General features: G+C 60.8%; 1 protein-coding gene across 1 annotated transcript in view; it reads right to left on the reverse strand.

The window, feature by feature from the left end:
- The window catches only part of POLR2A (RNA polymerase II subunit A), a 33,227-nt gene extending 21,989 nt beyond the window's left edge, over window positions 1–11,238 (reverse strand). Inside the window, exons 1-10 of the mRNA XM_054398909.1 lie at window positions 10,912–11,238; window positions 9,939–10,071; window positions 9,339–9,475; window positions 8,178–8,351; window positions 7,656–7,937; window positions 6,180–6,341; window positions 3,763–3,983; window positions 2,509–2,641; window positions 1,725–1,849; window positions 646–856 (exon numbers count right to left, since the gene is read on the reverse strand). Of these exons, the coding sequence (XP_054254884.1) occupies window positions 646–856; window positions 1,725–1,849; window positions 2,509–2,641; window positions 3,763–3,983; window positions 6,180–6,341; window positions 7,656–7,937; window positions 8,178–8,351; window positions 9,339–9,475; window positions 9,939–10,071; window positions 10,912–11,001 (1,668 nt within the window). The 5' untranslated portion in view covers window positions 11,002–11,238. The remainder of the gene's footprint in view (window positions 1–645; window positions 857–1,724; window positions 1,850–2,508; window positions 2,642–3,762; window positions 3,984–6,179; window positions 6,342–7,655; window positions 7,938–8,177; window positions 8,352–9,338; window positions 9,476–9,938; window positions 10,072–10,911) is intronic.
- Window positions 11,239–15,833: the final 4,595 nt, after the last annotated feature.

Genomic DNA, 15,833 nt, shown 5'->3' on the forward strand with positions numbered 1-15,833 from the left:
GTCCCCTTCCTTGGTGCCTCCAAGGAACCACTGAAGCTCCTCAAAACCCTCCTGAGATCCAAGAAGCTTCCTCTAGACCCCAAAACACCTTCTTGATGCTCCTCAAAACCCTCCTAAGATCCAAGAACCTTCTTCTAGACCCCAAACCAACTTCTTAATGCCTCCAAGGAACCACTGAAGCTCCTCAAAACCCTCTTGGGATCCAAGAACCTTCTTTTAGACCCCAAACCACCTCCTTGGTGCTCCTCAAAACCCTCCTGAGATCCAAGAAGCTTCCTCTAAACCCCAAAACACCTTCTTGATGCTCCTCAAAACCCTCCTGAGATCCAAGAAGCTTCTTCTAGACCCCAAAACACCTCCTTGGTGCTCCTTAAAACCCTCTTGAGATCCAAGAACCTTCCTCTAGACCCCAAACCACCTTCTTGATGCTCCTCAAAACCCTCCTGAGATCCAAGAACCTTCCTCTAGACCCTATAAAACCCCTGCCTCAAACCTCCTGAGATCCAGACCTTCCTCTAGACCCTATAAAACCTCCTTGATGCTCCTCAAAACCCTCCTGAGATCCAAGAACCTTCCTCTAGACCCCATAAAACCTCACTGAGCCCCCCCAGGCCCCCTCCCCAGGCCCCCAGGGGTGGCACTGACCCGCTCCAGGAAGACATCTCTCTTGGTGAACTTGCGGACGGCGGTGAGGGTGTCCTGCACGATGCCCATCACGGGGCGGTTGGACTGGGGGGTGACAATCATCCTGGGCACCATGGCCAGCTCCTGGATCTCTGCCCTGGTCTCCAGGCTCTGGGGCAGGTGGAGGTTCATCTCATCCCCGTCAAAGTCGGCGTTGTAAGGAGTGGTGACACTATGGCGGGAGGGAAGGATTGGGGTTGTGGAGGCATCTAGAGGGGGTTGGGGGTCACTGAGTTGGGTTGTGGAGGCATCTGGAGGGGGTTGGGGTCACTGAGTTGGGTTGTGGAGGCATCTGGAGGGGGTTGGGGGTCACTGAGTTGGGTTGTGGAGGCATCTGGAGGGGGTTGGGGTCACTGAGTTAGGTTGTGGAGGCATCTGGAGGGGGTTGGGGTCACTGAGTTGGGTTGTGGAGGCATCTGGAGGGGGTTGGGGGTCACTGAGTTGGGTTGTGGAGGCATCTGGAGGGGGTTGGGGGTCACTGAGTTGGGTTGTGGAGGCATCTGGAGGGGGTTGGGGGTCATTGAGTTGGGTTGTGGAGGCATCTGGAGGGGGTTGGGGGTCACTGAGTTGGGTTGTGGAGGCATCTGGAGGGGGTTGGGGTCATTGAGTTGGGTTGTGGAGGTATCTGGAGGGGGTTGGAGGTCACTGAGTTGGGTTGTGGAGGCATCTGGAGGGGGTTGGGGTCACTGAGTTGGGTTGTGGAGGCATCTGGAGGGGGTTGGGGGTCATTGAGTTGGGTTGTGGAGGCATCTAGAGGGGGTCGGGGTCACCAGGTTGGTTATGGAGGCATCTGGAGGGGGTTGGGGGTCACCAAGGACCTGCTGTGGGGCAGGTCTGGGGTCCCTGGGGCAGCTCCAGGAGGTATTTTTGGGGTACCAGAGGTCAGCGTTAGGGCTCCTGAGGCTGATGCAGAAGGTGGAGCAGGGCAGGATGGAGCCTTGGTGCCCCATCATGGACATCTTGTGCAGGGTGGGGGCAGCTTGGGGGTGCCAGGGGCAGGTCCCTGGGGGCAGTTTTGGGGTTCCCTGGGCTGGGGGTACCTGAGGTTGAGGCGGAAGGTGGACCAGGGCAGGATGCGGACGCGGTGCCCCATCATGGACATCTTGTGCAGGGTGGGCTGCCGGTTGAAGATGACGATGTCCCCGTCACACATGTGCCTCTCCACCTGCACGGGAGGGACCCCCAAAAGCACAGTCAGCACCCCCAAAACCGACATCCCCTCCCCCCCTTCAAGGGGCACCCCCAAATGAGAAGGGGACCCTTGAAAAACCCAGCACCGACCCCCAAAAGACGAAGGTTCGGCCTCAAAACAGCGACAGCTGCACGGAGCCCAAGGTTTGGGTCAGCTCTTGGTGAACCCCAAAACGTTGAAGCTCTTTGAGGGCCCCCAAAATTAACAGGGGAGCCCCCAAAATCCCTCTCGATTTGGGGGTTCCCCATAAAGCTTCAACTTTTGGGGTTCACCAAGAGCTGGGCAAGTTTGGGGCCAAACCTTCTCAGTTTGGGTCTCTCACGATGGTGATTTTTGGGGCTGAACCCTCACATTTGGGAGCTGAACCCCCACATTTGGGAGCTGAACCCCCACATTTGGGAGCTGAACCCCCACATTTAGGCTATTTGAGGGGGTCCCCTCCTTGATTTTGGGGCTCACCCCCACACTTCCACCTCCTCCCCTCCACGGAGCCACCTGAGTGCCACTTCCTCGCCTGCGTTTGAGGTGGGGGGAGGGTCTCAGGCCCAAATTTGGGGGTCCCCTGCTAGATTCTGGGGTCTCCCCTGCTAGATTTCGGGGTCCCCCTAGCAGCTTTCGGGGTCCCCCCTCACCTTGTAGCCGATCTGGAGGTGCAGGTCGCTGGGCTTGGGGTGGAAGCGGAGGTCGATGCGGTCCCCATTGTCCCTGATGATGTACTTGGCCCCTGGGTATTGGCTGTTGCCTCTCCTCACCAGCTCCTGCAGCCTGGGGGTGGGGACAGCTGGGGGTCAGGGTGGACACTTGGGGACGTTTTGGGGTTCAGGGGGTCCCCCCCTTGTCACCCTGGGCCACCTCATTGTCCCCAACCTGTCCCCCCAGCCCCTCCACTTCAAGGCTGGGTTGGCTGCTCCCCTGGGGGCCAACTCCTGCTGCTTGAGTGGGGACAGCTGGGGTCCAGGGGGGACACTAAGGGCACAAAGGGGACACTTGGGGACACTTTGGGGTTCAGGGGGTCCCCCCTTGTCACCCGGGGTCACCTCATTGTCCTCAAACCTTCTCAAAACCATGTCAAACCACCTCCAGACTCCATAAGACCACCCCAAGAACCCCTCAAAGTGGTCTCTCTTCTCCAGTTAACATTGACAGCCATGGTGGCCACCTCAGACCTTCTCAGAACCACCCCAAACCACCTCCAGGCCCCCCCAGACCACCTCCAGGCCCCCCCAAAACCATCTCCAGGGCCCCCTCAAAGTGGTCTCTCTTCACCACTCAACATTGACAGCCATGGTGGCAACCTCAGACCTTCTCAGAATCACCCCCCAAACCACCTCCAGACCCCACAAAAGCACCTCCAGACCCCCTCAAAGTGGTCTCTCCTTACTAGTCAACACTGAAGGTCATGGTGGTCACCTCAAACCTTCTCAGAACCACCTCAAACCTTCTCGGAACCTCACACAACCACCTCCAGACCCCACACAACCACCTCCAGACCCTCTCAAAGTGGTTTCTCCTTACTAGTCAACACTGAAGGTCATGGTGGTCACCTCAAACCTTCTCAGAACCACCTCAAACCTTCTCAGAACCTCACACAACCACCTCCAGGCCCTCTCAAAGTGGTTTCTCCTCACTGCTCAACGCTGAAGGTCATGGTGGCCACCTCAAACTTTCTCAGAGCCACCTCAAACCATCTCCAGACCCCACAAAAGCACTTCCAGGCCCAACAAAACCACCCCCAAACCCCGCACAACCACCTCCAGGCTCCCTCAAAGTGGTCTCTCCTCACTAATCAACACTGAAGGTCATGGTGGTCACCTGAAACCTTCTCGGAACCACCTCAAACCTCCTCCAGGGCCCCCAGAAGCTCCCCTAGCCCCCCAGGCCCCCACCTGTCGATGTTGAAGGGGGTGACGATCTCAGCGAAGGTCATGTTGGCGGCGATGGAGCGGGGGACTCCCACCTGGTCGATGGCCAGGTTGGGGTCGGGGGTGATGACGGTGCGGGCCGAGAAGTCCACACGTTTGCCCATCAGGTTGCCTCTCACCCTGCCCTCCTTCCCCTTCAGGCGCTGCTTCAGGGACTTCAGGGGGCGCCCCGACTTCTGCATCGCCTGGGGGGAACCCAGAAACAGGAGGTCAGGGGAGGGGGGACCCCCCCAAAACCACCCTGAGACATGGGGGTCACGGGGAGGAGGCTCGAAGCTGCTCCTCTGGGTCTCGTCTCTGGTTTCTGGCATGGTTTGGGAGGCTCCTGGGAGGACTTAGAAAAGATTTGGGGGGGGGGGGGGGGTCCTTGAATTCTGCAGGGTCTGGGGGGAGCCAAAAATGGGGTTGAGGGGAAGGTGGGCCCCCCCAAAAGCACCCCAAGATGTAGGGTCGCTGGGAAAAGGCTCAAAGCTGCTCCTCTGGGCCCAACCTCTGGCTTCTACCATGGGGGCTGGGGGGTCCCAGCAGGCTTTGCTCCTGCCTGCCCCCTGCCTACACCCCTGGGTCCCTACCTGTACCTTGCTCCTGCCTGCCCCCTGCCCACACCCCTGGGTCCCTACCTGTACCTTGCTCCTGCCTGCCCCCTGCCCACACCCCTGGTCCCTACCTGCACCTTGCTCCTGCCTGCCCCCTGCCCACACCCCTGGGTCCCTACCTGTACCTTGCTCCTGCCTGCCCCCTGCCCACACCCCTGGGTCCTTACCTGCACCTTGCTCCTGCCTGCACCCTGCCCACACCCCTGGGTCCCTACCTGCACCTTGCTCCTGCCTGCCCCCTGCCCACACCCCTGGGTCCCTACCTGCACCTTGCTCCTGCCTGCCCCCTGCCCACACCCCTGGGTCCCTACCTGCACCTTGCTCCTGCCTGCCCCCTGCCCACACCCCTGGGTCCCTACCTGCACCTTGCTCCTGCCTGCCCCTGCCCACACCCCTGGGTCCTTACCTGCACCTTGCTCCTGCCTGCCCCCTGCCCACACCCCTGGGTCCTTACCTGCACCTTGCTCCTGCCTGCACCCTGCCCACACCCCTGGGTCCCTACCTGCACCTTGCTCCTGCCTGCCCCCTGCCCACACCCCTGGGTCCTTACCTGCACCTTGCTCCTGCCTGCCCACATCCCTGGGTCCCTGCCTGCTCCCAACCCTCACTCCCAGCCCATCCTACCCCTGCATGCTCTCCCTGCCTGTCCCTTGCTCTCACTTCCAGCTCACCCCCTGCCTGCACTCCCAGCAACCCTGTCCCCTGCCCATCCTCTGCCTGCTTCCTGCCCATCTTTGCTCTCTGCATTCTCCTACCTGTCCTCTGCCCAACCCTTTCCTTTGCCATCCTCAACCTGTCCCCTGCCCACTCTCTGCCTGTTCTTGTCCCCTGACCATCCTATTCTCTACCTGTCCTTACTCCCTACCTATCCTTGACCCCATCCTTTGTCCCTCCCCTGCCCATTCCATAATCTATCCTTGTTCTCTACCCATGTCCTCTGCCCATTCTCTAACCTATTTTTATCTTCTCTATCCCCTGCCCATCCCCTAATCGATCCTCATCCTCTACCCATCCCCTGCCCACCCCCTAATCTATCCTCATCCTCTATTCTCTGCCCATCCTCTCATCTATCCTTATCCTCCACCCATTCCCTGCCCATCCTCTGCCCATGCCTTAAACTATCCTTATCCTCTATCCATTCCCTGCCCATCCCCTGATCTATTCTCCTTCTCCACCTACCCTCTGCCCATTCTCTCATCTACTTTTATCTTCTCCATCCCCTGCCCATTCTCATCTCATGCCCATCTCCTAAGCTATCCTTATTTTCTACCCATTCCCTGTCCATCCTCATCCTCATCCTCTGCCCATCCCCTCATCTATCCTCATCCTCTACTTATCCCCTACCCACGCTCATCCTCTGCCCATCCCCTCATCTGTCCTCATCCTCTACTTATCCCCTACCCATGCTCATCCTCTGCCCATCCCCTCATCTATCCTCATCCTCTACTTATCCCCTACCCACGCTCATCCTCTGCCCATCCCTTAATCTACGTTATCATCTACCCATCCCCTGCCCATCCTCATCTCCTACCCATCCACTAATCTATCCTTATCCTCTACCCATCCCCTAATCTATTCTCATCCCCTACCTATCACCTGCACATCCCCTATTTTTATCTTCTCTATCCTCTGCCCATCCCCATCTCATGCCCATCCCCTAATCCATTCTCATCCTCTACCTATCCCCTGCCCATCCTCAGCCCTTGCCCTCCCCTAATCCATTCTCATCCTCTGCCCATCCCCTAACCTTTCCTTATCCCCTGCCCACCCCGGTGCCCTGCTGACCCTGGGCAGGCCTGGCAGCTCGTTGTCCACCATGGTGGCCACGTGGAACTGCAGCAGCTTGACGTCCTCGGCGATGACGTGGGCAGCGGCACCGTTCTGCTCGTTGCGCCGCAGCTGGTTGTTGATCTTCACGATGTCGGCCAGCTTGTGGGTCAGGTCGTCCTGGGGGGGCACCCCAGATGTCAGGAGGGGCACCCCAACAGCCACAGGGGGCACCCCCAAGTTAACCCAAGGACCCCAAGTGTTAAACAAAGGGAGGTCGGAATGGAGCAAAGGGATCCTGATGGCAACGGAGGGACCCCGGCGGTAACAGAGGGACCTTGAGAGGGCCATGAGAACGCCTCAGGCACCCCAACAGCACCCCAAAACCTCCTCAGGCACCACAAGAGCACCCCAAAACCTCCTCAGGACCCCCAATAGCACCCCCAAAACCTCCTCAGGACCCCCAATAGCACCCCCAAAACCCCTTCAGGACCCCTAATATCACTTTGAGGACCTCGCTATCACCCCAAAACCCCTTCAGGGACCACAGCATCACCCTGAGGCCCTCTCTATCACCCCAAACCCCCTTCAGAACCCCCAGTATCACCCCAAAACCCCTTCAAGACCCCCAGTGTCACCCCAAACCCCCTTCAGAACCCCCAGTATCACCCCAAAACCCCTTCAGGACCCCCAGCACCACCCCAAACCCCCTTCAGGACCCCCAGCACCACCCCAAAACCCCTTCAGGACCCCTAATATCACTCTGAGGCTCTCGCTATCACCCCAAACCCCCTTCAGCATCCCCATCTTCACCCCAAACCCCTTTAGTACCCCTAATATCACTCTGAGACTCTCGCTATCACCCCAAACCCCCTTCAGGACCCCCAGCACCACCCCAAAACCCCTTCAGGACCCCCAGCACCACCCCAAAACCCCTTCAGGACCCCTAATATCACTCTGAGGCTCTCGCTATCACCCCAAACCCCCTTCAGCATCCCCATCTTCACCCCAAACCCCTTTAGTACCCCTAATATCACTCTGAGACTCTCGCTATCACCCCAAACCCCCTTCAGGACCCCCAGCACCACCCCAAACCCCCTTCAGGACCCCCAGCACCACCCCAAACCACCTTCAGGACCCCCAGCACCACCCCAAACCACCTTCAGGACCCCTAATATCACTCTGAGGCTCTCGCTATCACCCCAAACCCCCTTCAGGACCCCCAGCACCACCCCAAACCCCCTTCAGGACCCCCAGCACCACCCCAAACCACCTTCAGGACCCCCAGCACCACCCCAAACCACCTTCAGGACCCCTAATATCACTCTGAGGCTCTCGCTATCACCCCAAACCCCCTTCAGGACCCCCAGCACCACCCCAAACCCCCTTCAGGACCCCCAGCATCATCCCAAACCCCCTTCAGGACCCCCAGCACCACCCCAAACCCCCTTCAGCACCCCCCAGCACCACCCCAAAGCCCTTCCAGCCCCCCACCTGGTTGCGTGCCGAGCCCTGCATGACGACGGCGGGGCGGACAGAGAGGGGGGGCACGGGCAGCACGGTGCAGACCATCCACTCGGGGCGGGCGAACTTGGGGTCCATGCCCAGCACGAAGCACTCCTCGTCGGAGATGCGCTTGAAGATCTCGTGGACGCGCTCGGGGCTCAGCAGGATCTTCTTCTCCTGCGAGTCCTCGTTGACGTGCTTCCACTCGGCGTACAGCTCCAGCCCCGAGCGCCGGATCCGCGGCTGGTACCGCCCGCAGCCCCCGTGGCCCTGGGAGGGGGAGAGGGGGAGAGAGGGTCAGGGAGGGAGGGGGAGCGCCGGGGGAGGGATTTGGAGGCCCAGGGCATGGATGCGGAGCTCCGAGGGAGGGAGGCGGAGCTCCGAGGGAGGGAGGCGGAGCTCCGAGGGAGGGAGGCGGAGCTCCGAGGGAGGGACTGGTCAGCCAGGGGTGGAATTTTTGGGGCCCAGCAGAGGACTCAGGGGGAAGAGGGGGTGCAGGCAGGTCCCCACCTTCTCCTTGGTGAGGTCCTCATCCCCCTCAGGCTGCTCCACCCCAAACTTGTGGTCCATCTCCTCGCCCCCCTCGCAGATGTTCTTCCCCTTGCACAGGTCGTAGACGTGGGTCAGGCGCTTCTTGGGCTGCCCCTTGGACTTGCCCAGGATGTCCTTGATCTTGGGGTTGTTCTGCTCCAATATACACACAACGAAGGGGACAGCAGGTTGGGTTGGGGTCACCAAGTAGAGTTGGGGGGGCTCCAAGATGGAGTTAAGGGGTACCAAGACGGAGTTGGGGTCCAAAAGGACCATGTGGGGGCTCAAGAGGGTCTTTGAGGGTCTGAAGAAGATGTTTTGGGGTCTCCAGAGGATCTTTAGGCACCTCAAGAGGGTTTTAAAGGTCTCAAATGGTTCTTTGAGGGTCTGAAGGAAATGTTTTGGGGTCTCCAGAGGCTCTTTAGGGACCTCACGAGGTTTTTAAAGGTCTCAAGAAGTTCTTTAGAGACCTCAAAGAGGCGTTTTGGTGTCTCAAGAGGTTCTTTGATAGTCTCAATATGTTCTTTGGGGACCTCAAGAGGTTCTTTAGAGACCAGAAGGCTCCAAGGTGCCCCCAAAGGGCTTGGGGATGGCACCAGAAGGCTCCAAGGTGCCCCCAAAGGGCTTGGGGATGGCACCAGAAGGCTCCAAGGTGCCCCCAAAGGGCTTGGGGATGGCACCAGAAGGCTCCAAGGTACCCCAAAGGGCTTGGGGATGGCACCAGAAGGCTCCAAGGTGCCCCCAAAGGGCTTGGGGATGGCACCAGAAGGCTTCAAGGTGCCCCCAAAGGGCTTGGGGATGGCACCAGAAGGCTTCAAGGTGCCACAAAGGGCTTGGGGATGGCACCAGAAGGCTCCAAGGTACCCCAAATGGCTTGGGGATGGCACCAGAAGGCTTCAAGGTGCCACAAAGGGCTTGGGGATGGCACCAGAAGGCTTCAAGGTGCCCCCAAAGGGCTTGGGGATGGCACCAGAAGGCTTCAAGGTGCCACCAAAGGGCTTGGGGATGGCACCAGAAGGCTCCAGGTTGCCAGAGGGCTTTCAGGTGCCACCCAAGGCCCCACCCAGCCCAGTTCTGTTCCCCCCAGTTTTGGGGGGGGCTGTGCTGCCCCCCTGGCAGTGTCCCTGGGGGGTTCCTCACCGAGTCCACCAGCAGCTTGGAGCAGAAGAAGCAGACACAGCGCAGGATCTTCATGGTCTTGCCCAGGAAACCCACATGGAACACAGGCTTGGCCAGCTCAATGTGCCCAAAGTGGCCTGGGCACTCCGTCATGTTGCCTGGGGGAGGGACACCCCAACAGTTCAGGGGGGCTTGGAGGGGGGCTGGGGAGGCATAGGGGGGGCTGGGGAGGCCTGGGTGGGGGGCTGGGGAGGCTTGAAGGGGTCTGGGGAAGCCTCAGAAAGAGAGGAGACCCCCCCAAAAAAAGAGAGGGGACCCCCCCCCAAAAAAAGAGCCCAGAGGGGGTCCCCAGGGAGTTTTGGGGGGTCTCAGAGGGTCTGTTTACGGTTTGGGGAGAAACTCAGAGGAGGAAGGTGTGGGGGGGGGATATGGAGTCACAGAGTTGGAGGGGCTGAAGGGGGTTCAGGGGTGCTGTGGGGGGCTCAAGGAGGATTTGGGGGGGCTGAGAGGGGTTCAAGAGGGGGTTGGGGTGAATTAAGGGGGTTCAGAGGCCTTTCTGGGGGGCTCAGGAAGGCTTTGGGGAGGTTCAGGGGGACTCAGGGAGAGGCTCTGGGGTCTCACCAGCACAGGTCTGGCAGCGCCCTGTCCTCTCGATGACTCCCTGCCGGGGGTCCATGAGCCCCCCCAGTTTGGGGCGCCCCCCCTCGGTGGTCTCGGGGTACTTGATGCCCCCCTCAGTCACTGACATCCGTTTCTGAGGGAGGTTAGAAAAGAAAGGGGGGAGAGGTTGAGGGGAAACTGAGGCACGTGAGGAACCTCTAGACACTGCCCCCCCAAATCACCCCACAAACACCCTCAGGGACACCCCAAATCGATAAGGACCCCCTAAGTGACATCCTCACCCCACCCCAGCCCAGGGTGCCTCTAGGGACCCCCAAAACCCCTCTAGGGCACCTCCAGTACCTGCTACAGAATCTTAAATCCCCTCCAGAAGCACTGTGGGCATCCCAGAGCACCCCAAGACCCCTGCAAAGGCCCCAACGGCACCCCGTGACCCCTCCAGGGCAGTCTAAGGAACCTCAACCACCTTCCAGAAGCAGCTTGGTCACTTTCAGGGACCCCAAGACCCCCACAGGACATCCCAGAGCACCCCAAGACCCCTACAGGACATCCCAGAGCACCCCAAGACCTCTACAGGACATCCCAGAGCACCCCAAGACCCCTGCAAAGGCCCCAAGGGCACCCAGTGACCCCTCCAGGGCACCTAGAGGAACCTCAACTTCCCTATAAAGACAGTTTGACCACTTCCAGGACCCCCAAAGAAACCTCCCATCCCCTCCCCAGAAGCAGCCTGCCCGATTCCCAAGCCCCCTTCCAGGACCCCCCTCCCTCCCCCACAACCCTCTCGCCACACCGCAGCGCCGCCCCCAGCCTCCCGGGGGCGCTCCAACAGCCCCTGCCCTCCGCGGGGCCTCTCTATCGCCCCCTCCCGGCGCCCCGCCGCCATTTCCCGCCGCCGCTTTCCCTTCTCTCCCCACCGGGGCCCTTTCCGCCCCGACCCCCGCCCCCGCCGCGCTCCCCACGGCACCGGTACCATCTCATCGGGGCTGAGGATGCCGAACTGGACTCGCTTGATGGTGCGCAAGGGGCAAGCGCTGTCGCCCGAGGGCGGCCCCCCGTGCATGGCTCCGCGGGAGGGACGCGGCCTGGCGCCGCCTCAGCGAGCCGCAAGAAACCGAAAGAAGAAGAAAAAACAAACAAACAACAACAACAAAAAAAAAAACGCTTCGAAACGGTCCTGAACCACCTCAATTCGCTTCAAAAATAACACTTTATAGTTACTCCGCAGCACCCCACCGACGAAACACTTCCCCCTGCGGCTCTCCCCCGGCCGGCACCTTCCCCTCTCGGCTCCGGCCGCTTCGCGCTCCCCAGCGCGACTGAGCTCTGAGGGCGCCTGGCGCCTCCTTATATAGCCTCGGGCCCAGCGCGAGGCGGGAGGGAGCGCGGCCGGAGCGTACCAAGAGGCGCAGCGGGGAGGAGGGGGAGGGAGCGGTGCGGGGGATCCTGGGAGAGAGGCCGTGCCGGGGGGAGCGGGCAGGGGGTCCCGTTACCGACCCGCGGGAGGAGCGGGCAGCGGCGGCGAGACGGAGCGGGACAGGGTGTATTCCCGAAGAACTCGGCCCTGGTGCCTCCCCGCCATCGTGGCCGTGGGGTTGGCTCATGAATAATTCATAGCGCGGCGCGCAGGGAGGCACCGCCTACCGGGAACCCAGCGCTGCAAGTCCTCTGCCGAGCGCTGCCGGAAATGGACGGAGATTGACGAAGCGCTCCCGGATGGAGCCGTAGATTGCCGAAGAGCTCGCAGGCTGCCGAACCACTGCGCCGCGGCCTGCACCGCCTCGGCCTCTCCTCCTCGCTCCGCCCGCGCCACCCCTCCCCCGGCCCGGCTGCCGCCACTAGGAAAGGCCGTGGCTTGGGCCTAGTCCGTGGAGGTGGAAGAGCCGAGAGCCCCGCGCGGCGCGGGGACGGCGGGGAAGGATCTGGGGAAGGCGAGTAGAGGCTTGGGGGGGGTGAAGAGGGTCTTGGGGGCTCGGGGGGGGAATTAGGAGAGCAGGAGGGGTTGGGGGGGGGCAGTCAGGGGGAAGGAAAGGGGGAGCCGGGGGAGGGGGTGGGCTTGGGGGGCTCAGAGGAGGGATTTAGGAGACAAGGAGGGGATGGGGGGAGGGGGTCAGGGGGAAGGAAAGGGGGAGCCGGGGGTAGGGGTGGGCTTGGGGAAGCAATTTGGGCAGGAAGGGGTAAGAAGGGAGTGTTGAGGAACAGAATCGGGGCAGGAAAGGGGAATTTGGGGGAGCAGGAGGCTGGGGTGGCACAAGAGGCAAGAACCTGGGGGTTTGGGGGGAGGTTAGGGGAGCAGGAGGATTTGGGGGACCCTTTAGGGGGGTGGAAAGGAGAGTTTGGTGGGGAGCAGAAAGGATTTGGGGGTTGGAAGAGGCAAGAGAATGGTGGCTTAGGGTGACAGGTTTAAAGAGGGTGATTGAGGCAAGAAAGTGGCATTGGAGGGGGCAGGAGAGTTGGGGGGACAGAAAAATGGTGTTTAGGGGAAAATTGGGGCAAAAAGGGGACGTTTTGGGGAGCAGGAGGGGATAGGGAACAGTTAGGGGCAAGAAAGAGGGGGTTGGGGGGGACACTGGGGGCTAAAAGGGGACATGGGGAGCAGGAGGGATTTGGGACCAGTTAGGGGCGAAAATGGGGGATTTGGGGGACAATTTGTACAAGAAAGGGGGATTTGGGGGGGGACATTTGAGGCAAAAGAGCATTTGAGGGAGCAGGAAGGGTTGGGGACCTCTTGTGGGGAGAAATGGAGGATTTTGGGGGTGGCAGGAGGGTTAGGGATAATGAGGGGTTATAAAGGGACATTTGGGGGAGCAGGAGGGGTTGGGGGACAATGAGGGGTTATAAAGGGACATTTGGGGAGCAGGGGGTTGGGGCATGGGGTTAAAGGGCATTTGGGAGGAGGGTTAGGGGACAATGAGGGGTTATAAAGGGACATTTAGGGGTGCAGGAGGGGTTGGGGACAATGAGGGGTTATAAACGGACATTTGGGGGAGCAGGAGGGGTTGGGGACAATGAGGGGTTATAAAGGGACATTTAGGGGATCAGGAGGGTTAGGGGACAATGAGGGGTTATAAACGGACATTTGGGGGAGCAGGAGGGGTTGGGGACAATGAGGGGTTATAAAGGGACATTTAGGGGTGCAGGAGGGGTTGGGGACAATGAGGGTTATAAAGGGACATTGGGGGTGCAGGAGGGGTTGGGAACAATGAGGGGTTATAAAGGGACATTTAGGGGAGCAGGAGGGTTAGGGACAATGAGGGGTTATAAAGGGACATTTGGGGGAGCTGGAGGGGTTGGGGATAATGAGGGGTTATAAAGGGACATTTAGGGGAGCAGAGGGTTAGGGACAATGAGGGGTTATAAAGGGACATTTGGGGGAGCAGGAGGGGTTGGGGGACAATGAGGGGTTATAAAGGGACATTTGGGGGAGGAGGGGTTGGGGGACAATGAGGGGTTATAAAGGGACATTTGGGGGTGGCAGGAGGGTTAGGGGACAATGAGGGGTTATAAAGGGACATTTGGGGGTGCAGGAGGGGTTGGGGACAATGAGGGGTTATAAAGGGACATTTGGGAGTGGCAGGAGGGTTAGGGGACAATGAGGGGTTATAAAGGGACATTTGGGGGAGCTGGAGGGGTTGGGGATAATGAGGGGTTATAAAGGGACATTTAGGGGAGCAGGAGGGGTTGGGGACCAGTTAGCTGCTAGAAAGGGGGATTTGGGGGGCACTTGGAGGGTGTTTTGTGGCCTCTGGCACCAGTGGGGTCCTCATCACCCTGTTCCCTGGCACCCAGGGGCTGTGTTCCCCCTTCCCAGTGTCACCATGATGGTGACACAGTGACACCCAACATGAGCTACAACACTGAGCAGCCCAGTTGTGTCCCATTTATGGCTCACTTGTGTCCCAGTTGTATCCCAATCATATCCCAGTTGTGCCCCAGACCCTATCCACTTGGAATAGGCCTCCAAGCTCTTCCAGTCCAAACCATGGCCCTCAGCCCCAGGTCCTCACCCCTGGTGACCATTCCCTGGGTTGGTGACTCCACCACCACCAGCCAGGGCAGCCTGGGCCAGGGGTTGAGAACCCTTCCAGTGAGGAGACCTCCCCTGGTCTCCGGCCTGGACCTCTCCTGGTCTCCGGCCTGGACCTCCCCTGGCCTCCGGCCTGGACCTCTCCTGGTCTCCGGCCTGGACCTCCCCTGCCCTCCGGCCTGGACCTGCCCCAGCCTCCGGCCTGGACCTCTCCTGCCCTCCAGCCTGGACCTCCCCATATCTCCCGCTCTCATTATTAATTAATGCTAATTACAAAGCTCTTTTCTCGGGGCCTCCTTCCCTGCTGCCTTGCGCAGGGGCCATGCCAGCGCCCCTCTGCCGCTTCCTCCGCCCCTGATTGGCCAACGGCTCCCCCTGCAGCCTCTGATTGGCCGCCGTTCCGCCGCCGGGTCCCGCCCCTGTTGCCAGGCAGATTTTTTTCCGTCTCGCAACGCCACCCGCGCGGCAGCCCCCTCCCTCCACCCGCCCCCCTCGAGACTGACAGGGCAGCTGCCCAATGAGAACAGAACAGGGGGGAGGGAAGAAAGAGTGACGGGAAGAGGCGGTGCCTCCCGCCGCGCCGGACCAATGAGCGAGCGCGTCGCAGCTGGCGACAGCCAATGGGAGGCCGAAGGGGCAGATTCGAAGCGAGGCGGCAGCCGCGCAGGAGGTCTGGCGGAGGGGGGCGGCTGAGGAGGCTTCTTTGGGGGTGATTTGGGGGGTCGGGGGGGGGCCTGTTGACGTCATTATGACGTTACGGCGGGACCCCCTCCGTCCCCTCCTCGCTCTGTGTGGAGCGGTTGAAGGATGGGTGGGGAGGGGGGAAGTTGTTTTGGGGAGGCCTCGAGGTGGTTTTGTGGGGCCTGGGGGGTGTTGTGGGCGGGGGGTGACGTCACGGTGACGTCACGGTGACGCAGTGGGGTCCCCTGCTCGGGTGGGGGGAGGAGGTAGGGTGTGGGGTTGATTTGGGTGGGGCCCTCCAGGGTCCTTGTGAGGGTTTGGGGGTTTGGGAGGTGTTTGTGGGGGAGCTGATGACGTCATGATGACGTCACGATGCAGTGGGGTCCCCTCCTCGGAGAGGGGGAGGGTGTGTGGTTGAATTGGGGGGGGAGGGGGGCACGCCAGGGTCCTTGTGGGGGTTTGGGAGGTGTTTCGGGGGGGCCTGATGATGTCACGGTGACGTCACGATGATGCAGTGGGGTCCCCTGCTCGGGTGGGGGGAGGGGGTAGGGTGTGTGGTTGATTTGCGGGGGGCCCTCCAGGGTCCTTGTGAGGGTTTGGGGGGGGGTGATGACGTCACGATGACGTCACGATGACACAGTGGGGTCCCCAGCTCGGGGGGGGGGAGGGAGGGGGGAGGGTGTGTGGTTGATTTGGCGGGGGGGGGGCCCTGCAGGGTCCTTGTGAGCCCTCCAGGGTCCTTGTGAGGGTTTGGGGGGTTGGGAGGTGTTTGTGGGGGGGGCTGATGACGTCACGATGACGTCACGATGATGCAGTGGGGTCCCCTCCTTGTGGGGGGGGGAGGGTGTGTGGTTGATTTGGGGGGGGGATTGGGGGGGCCCTCCAGGGTCCTTGTGAGGGTTTGGGGGGGTCGGGAGGTGTTTGGGGAGGGGGTTGATGACGTCACGATGATGTCATAATGGTGCTGTGCCTCCCCCCCCAGAATGTTCCAGAAGGAGAACATGATCCCCAACCTCTCCAAGGTACCCCCTCAGCCCCCCCTCAAACGCCTTCCCCTCCACTTTCGGGGGGCATCCTTTTCGGGGTCCCCCCCACCCCTTGCCTGTCCCTCTCTGGGGGTGGTCTCAGGGTTGCCCCTTCCCCCCTTCTGCCCCCCAGAATGGAGCTTTCCCCCCCCGCCAGCGTGT

Source organism: Indicator indicator, unplaced genomic scaffold, assembly GCF_027791375.1.
Source record: "Indicator indicator isolate 239-I01 unplaced genomic scaffold, UM_Iind_1.1 iindUn_scaffold_178, whole genome shotgun sequence".
NCBI lineage: Eukaryota > Metazoa > Chordata > Aves > Piciformes > Indicatoridae > Indicator > Indicator indicator.